General features: G+C 60.4%; 1 protein-coding gene across 1 annotated transcript in view; it reads right to left on the minus strand.

The window, feature by feature from the left end:
• The window catches only part of SEMA3E (semaphorin 3E), a 114,923-nt gene extending 109,982 nt beyond the window's left edge, over positions 1-4,941 (minus strand). Inside the window, exon 1 of the mRNA XM_026682615.2 lies at positions 4,455-4,941. Coding sequence (XP_026538400.2) covers positions 4,455-4,692 — 238 coding nt within the window. The 5' untranslated portion in view covers positions 4,693-4,941. The remainder of the gene's footprint in view (positions 1-4,454) is intronic.
• Between the last annotated feature and the right edge of the window lie 1,059 nt (positions 4,942-6,000).

Consider the following 6,000-nt stretch of genomic DNA (forward strand, 5'->3'; position numbering starts at 1 on the left):
TCCTTGCTGTTTTGGTGACAACAGCACAACCCACTTCCTGTGAGGCCACTTCTCCCAAGATTCTTACTTTTAAAAAAACACACTGCCAATCCAATCTGCAGCCTTGGGATCGCTGAGTGGTCTCCCATTCAAAATCTAACTGGCCTTATTAGATCAGCCGGATGCATAGCTGAAATCAGGCGAAACTGAACAGCCATTCAAACACGTTTTGGAAAAATGAAGCATACTATGGATGCTTCATTTGAATCTGGTGCTCAAAAAAGTAAGTCAATTGGGTCCTTCTTCTGTCCTCCTAGAAGCCAAGTTCAGATCTGCAGTGCCAATAAAGCAGATTGACTGAAGCCTCTTCATGCAATCCAATCCATGCAGTGGAAGCCCCCCGGAAGAAACCCAGGTTACTCCCGGCGAAGGCGAGTTTCACATGAGGCTTAAGGGCAGGTCAGAGGCTGCTCTGATTCTAAGGACATTTCCCAGCTGCCTCGCGAGAGGGTCCCTCAGTCGATGCTCGGCGGGGGGGCTTCCCGTGACTCCTCCGGCCTCCCCTCTGGCTGCCTTAACGGGGAGCATCAGGGTCCCCATTTCACCAGGGCTTCTACACACACACACACACACGGCTGCCCCAACCCCACCGCCCTTGAGGAAGAAAATCCCACTCACTCGGTTCAATAGACACGGATCCCCCACAGCCCTCGACCACAGAGAGGCTGGGCAGCCCCAAGAAGCAGGACGAGGCCCGTAAGCCCCGTCTCTCAGCAGCTCTTCCTGCACCACGGCAGAGCAGGAGCCGGGCAAGACGCAGAAGCAGCTCAGTCAAAAGATGGCGCCCTAAATCCCTGATCCCTGCCAGCGCCCCAAACGGAGCCCCCACCTGCTCAGCAGCAGGACAAGCCGGTGCCCCTCCAGGCGGCTTCCAGGCTGGCCTGGTCTCCGGCAGGTAGGAGCTACCCTGGGAAGGGCAGCAGCAGAGGTTATTCTTAGGGAGGGGCCATGCCTGTCCTTCTGCAGGCAGGCCAGCCTTCCTCTCCGGGACCCCTGGAGGCAGAAGACACCTGGGCTGCCAACAGGGCCTGACTCGGAACCGGGGCGGCCTCAGCGGATACTAGTTCTCAGTCTGTTGTGGGAGGAAGCGCTCATTTGGAAAGAGATGGAAGTTTTTGGAGCAAGCTTCCCTTCTCCCTGGTAGGTCTGCCTCCCCACCGGAGAAGGCCGGGACTACAGGCCCCAGCAGCAGCAGCCACTGTCCTTGGCTGGGGCTCAGCAACACCCTGGCCTGCCTCAGGGAGGAAGCCCACCGCCTCCTCCTGCTGCGGAGCGAACAACGCCAGCTGGAGCAGAAGGACCAACTTGGGAACATGCCAGCTGCCCTTTCATTGTGCTAAAGACCGTTCACCTACAAGCTTTGATTAGTGTCCGTTTTTCAGACGTAGCTCTAAAGAGAGACGGCCTGCTACAGCGGTTAAGGCTTCAGGCTAGGAACTGGGGGGATGGGACTCCTGCCCCCCCCACTTAGCCACAAAAGCCACTCGCTGACTTTGGGCCAGTCTCTCTCGGCCCAACTCACGTCTCCCCGGGGGAAAACAGGAGGAGGAAGGAAGGAGTATTAGGTACATTTGCCACTTTATTTACAGACATAATAAAAGCAGGATACAAAATCTAAAAAAAAAAAAACCACGGCATAACTTTCAGCTAGTGGCAAAGCCTGAGGCACGGAGTCAAGGGTGCGTTATAGGAAGCTAGCCAGGCCTGGCAGACAGCCCAGCCGAATCAAAAATGCTAACAAGAGATTTTGTGCCGTGGCGTTTCCATCTCCATTTGCAGCCCAAGAAGGAAAGAGCCAAAACAGAGTTCGCTCAGCTATTTAATTGGAACTGATGGCTGAACATTAGGATGGTGCCGGAGTTGGAATCCATCGTTTTTGTGAACCGCCTGATTGCAGCTATTCTTCCCAGCCAGGGAAGACAGCGAGGTAGGGAGCTCAACCAGACCCTCTTCTTCCTGGGGACAAACTTTGCCCTGGTCCATATCCTGAGGGCAGCATCAGCCCCAAAGGAACGTGGCACCGGCCGCCCGATGTTCATTTCTGAGGGGGGTGAGTCAGGCTGCCAAGGAGACAAGGCTCAAGAAGGCTTTGCCAAATTGATGTATGCTTCCAAGAAAACAATGGCATTGCAGAAAATTAATTTGATCTTCCTTCCTTCCTTCCTCCTCCCCTCCCGGATTACAAGGCAACCTACAGAGCCTTCCTGCTCCTTCTTTATCCAGGTGGGGTGGTGGTGGTTGAGAAGATGAGTTTGGCCCAAAGTGATGCCATGTGTTGCATTTCAGGGTACAGAGGGGCCCCTTGGCACCCCAACTCATCCACCGCCTGGTCACCTCTATTTCCAACTTTTCCCCCCTGCTAAGGAACAGTTCACTTGCTAACCTACCATTCCAGTTCCTGGAGTATTCCTTGAAAATGTTAAGTATATATCAAACATTACGCTGGGCTCTTATATTGTGTTTAATCCCCAAAATACTTGTACAATACACCAAACCATAAACAACTTGGGCTGTAAAAAAAAAAAAAAAGAGTTAAGACTGAAATTTAGAACAGAGAAAATTCAACCTCTCAATATTTCACTGATCTTCCCCTCAGAAATCTTTAACAACCTATTTCCATAATTACAATCAAATGTACTTTTTGAGTTGCTTCTTCCCTTCTCCTCAAGTCTTTAGAGATAGTGTAGTTACTAAGTGAAGGGTTTTGTTTTTTTTAATTTCTTAGTGAAGAACTGAAAGTAGATAGCAATTATTCTTCCTTTGTACGGGGTTGAAGCTCTTATTGTAACATGTAAAGGCTGCAATATAAAGCGAAAAATACTTTTTATCTCTTTATAAAAGATTATATTATTCCTCCTTGGTAACATCAGTAACAGAACCAGGTGGGCATGCTTGTGAAGGCGTCAGATTATAAAGTGGGAGGCCATAACTCAGGGGCAGAAAGTCAGCCGGTGGCCTTGGGCCAGCCACTCTCCCTCAGCCCCAGGAAAAAGGCAAGGGCCAACACATCTTACAAAACTTACCAAGGAAAAGGCTGGGACTTGCCCAGGCAGGTGCCAGGTGCCCCAAAACCGCCTCCCTCCCAGTTACTGAAGAACACAGGCAGAGATCCTGTGGCCACGGCCAACACTTATGCCCAAAGGGCCCCCACCTGCCCCGTTCAGCTCCCTCAGCCGTCCGGGGAACGCGCCCCACACACTCGGGCTCCCGTGGAAGCGTCCGCCTTCCCTTCCCCCCTCAGGCTCAGGCGCCAAGAACGGCAGCCAGAGCAGCCGACCTCGTCGGGATGTAACGCCAACCGCCAGGCAGGACCCACCCGTCACCATGCTCAGCACAGCCGGGCCCTGCCTTCTCTCTTCGGAATCCGCCTGGCTGACCCCTCCAGGGGCAACCCTGGCCAGCAAACCCCGCTCGCCTACCTATTCACACGGCCACCATGGAGGGGAGGCTTCCAAACGAACCGCTGCTCTCTTGGCCCTCAAGTCCCGCCTGTTGCCCTCCGAGACCAGCGCAAGCCCCCCGCCCGCCCGCCACCCGAGTACCGGTGGCTTCAATGGGACTCCAAGGAGTCGAAGGTTTAGACCTAAACCAGGGGAACCGTTGCAAGGGACGCCCGGGGCGCGTAGCGGTTTTCTTCCGGATCATCAGCCAAAACGAAGAAGGAGCGAAGGGCGCATCTGGGTGCCAAGGAGGCCTCTGGTCAAGCGACTCCCAGGCCTCGGCGTGGCATCAAGTGGGGCGCCGGGAGATTTCAAACCCCAGCAAGGCTCAGCAAGGAGGGGGGCGCATCTCCCATCCTGAAGAATGGGGGAGCCGCCAGCTCATTGTAGACAGGCTGGATGCCCCCCTTCCCACTTTGGGCAACGCAATTCCGCTGGATGGAGGCCGGCGCGTGTTCACCGTCCTGGGGGCGATCGCTGCGCGGCGCCATTCGCTCCTAGCCCCCCCCCCCCATCCCCACCTGCTCCTTCAGCCGCACCGGGGTCCCCAGGGCGAGAGGCGACGAGGGGGACAGATTGGATCGGGAAGCACAAACCGAGGCCCTAAAGTTGACTCCGGGCGCCTCTCTGGAGGATCCCGCCCCGGCTCTCAGGATGCGACCCGGCTCACTAAGTTCGTGGGCTCTGAGGCGAAGGCGAGGAGAAGGGAGGGGGCTGGAGGGTGTCGGAAAGGGGCGCCACTCCGGCAAAGGAGGCGCAATTGCCTCGCGATGGAAACCCTGCGCTTCCTCCGCTGCGTATCCTAAGGCATCCGGACCGATGGCGCGCATCCTTGGAAGCGGCGCCTTGGCGCTCCCGCTGGACGGAGCCCGGGGAAGAAGCGCAGGGACCAGGCGGGCTTCGCCGAGCGGCCGGCGCGACTTCCCACCTCAGCAAACGCGCCACCTGCCCGAGCGCAACGCAGCGCCGCCTTACCTCTATGCGCCAGGCGCAAGCGGGGCTGGCCGGCGCCCGCCGCGTGGCCTCCACTCCAGGCCTCCAGCAGCAGCAGCAGCCCGGCCAAGGTCAGCAGGAGGCGGTCTCGTCGGGCCATGGCGACCCCGGAGGAGGCCGGCCGCTCTGCCGCCCAAGGGGGCTCTCCAGCCGGCCGAGGGGTAGGGAAGTGCCGCCTGCGCTGCTCCGGAGGGCTGGGGCTGCCCCCGCCTCTACGCATGGCGCAGGCTGGGCGGGCGGAGGGCGTCGGGGGCTCCGCGCAGCCGGCATCCCGCCCGCCGAGGGGAAGGGGGCGAGCGGGGGGGGCGGCGGCTTGCGTAAGAGCCCCGTCTGGAGAGACAAAGCCGGGCGGCTGTGGCGCTGCCTCTTCCCCGGCAGTTCCGCCGCCCAGCCGAGCCCGCGGGAGGAGGCGGCGGCGGCGGAGAGGCGGAGGGAAGACGCGGCTGCTCGCCGGGACCTGCCGGGAAGCGCCCGGGGCTGCTCTCCCCCCCCGCGCCGCCCCCCGCCGGAGATGGACCGGGGCGCCCGCCCTTCTAGCCACGTGCCGAGACGCCCGCCTGGCCACCCGCCGCCCCGGGAGCCTCCCTGCCTCGCTCTCCCGCGGGGAAGGCCGCGGCGGCGGCGGAGGACCGCGCCTCGCACCTCCCGACCTTCCCCGGCGTCTCCGCGGCCGGGACGGGGACCAGCCAGGGGGGAGCCAGGCCGGGGCGGCTGGTGGGGACGCATCTCCGGGCGCCCGCGCGAAGCGGACGGAGAGCCTGCCCGCCGATGACTCAGTGCAGCGGCCCGAGCGTGTTCCCAAGCGGAGCGGGAGGCCACCGGGCGATGGAAGGGAAGAGGCGGCGGCAACGGGGGGACGGGGGTGGGACGGGACGCCAAGCTGAGACCTTCAGGGAGACGAGAGAAGCGACGCCGGGACGGCGCTCGATCCGCTCGCCCTTGCAGATGCCAGGACGGTAGATCGGCTGCTGACCTCACGGGGCCGGTCCAAGATGGAAGCGGCCCTGAACCCGGGCTCTGGCTGCTGGCCTGCGCCAGGAGGCTCGGGAGGAGGCTCGGTGGGCTTGTTCCTTCGGCTGCCCCCCACCCCGGGCCTTTGTTTTTGGGTGACTCCAGACGGCGCCCCGAACGCTCCCGCCTCCCCTTTGCTCCGCCGCCGCCACTTCCCTGCCAGGTGGGCTGGGCGGACTTCCCTCCAGCTCCTGCTTGTAACTACTGACTGGTTACGATCCCCTGAGAAGTTGCAGTGCCCGAAAAGGGGCTTTTCCCGCGGGTGCGTGTCCCACCTCTCGGTTCCGTTCCTTGGTAGGAAATGAAGCTGGAGGGAGACCGGGAGAAAGGAACGGCCGCCAGGTGGGAGCGAGTGGAGGGCTTGAGCATGGCGACAATTCATCACTGGCGGGGCTTTCCCAGCTGAAATGCAAGCACGCTGGGGTGGGGCGGCCTTCCTGCAGGCCGGCCGGAGGGGCCCAGAGCGGGAGGAGGAGGCCAGCCTTCCATTAGCTGGTCGGGGGCACCTGCAGGCCGC

The sequence above is a fragment of the Notechis scutatus genome, chromosome 6, assembly GCF_049901735.1.
Source record: "Notechis scutatus isolate UNSWTSFEM ecotype Mainland chromosome 6, rNotScu1.2, whole genome shotgun sequence".
In the NCBI taxonomy this organism is placed as follows: domain Eukaryota; kingdom Metazoa; phylum Chordata; class Lepidosauria; order Squamata; family Elapidae; genus Notechis; species Notechis scutatus.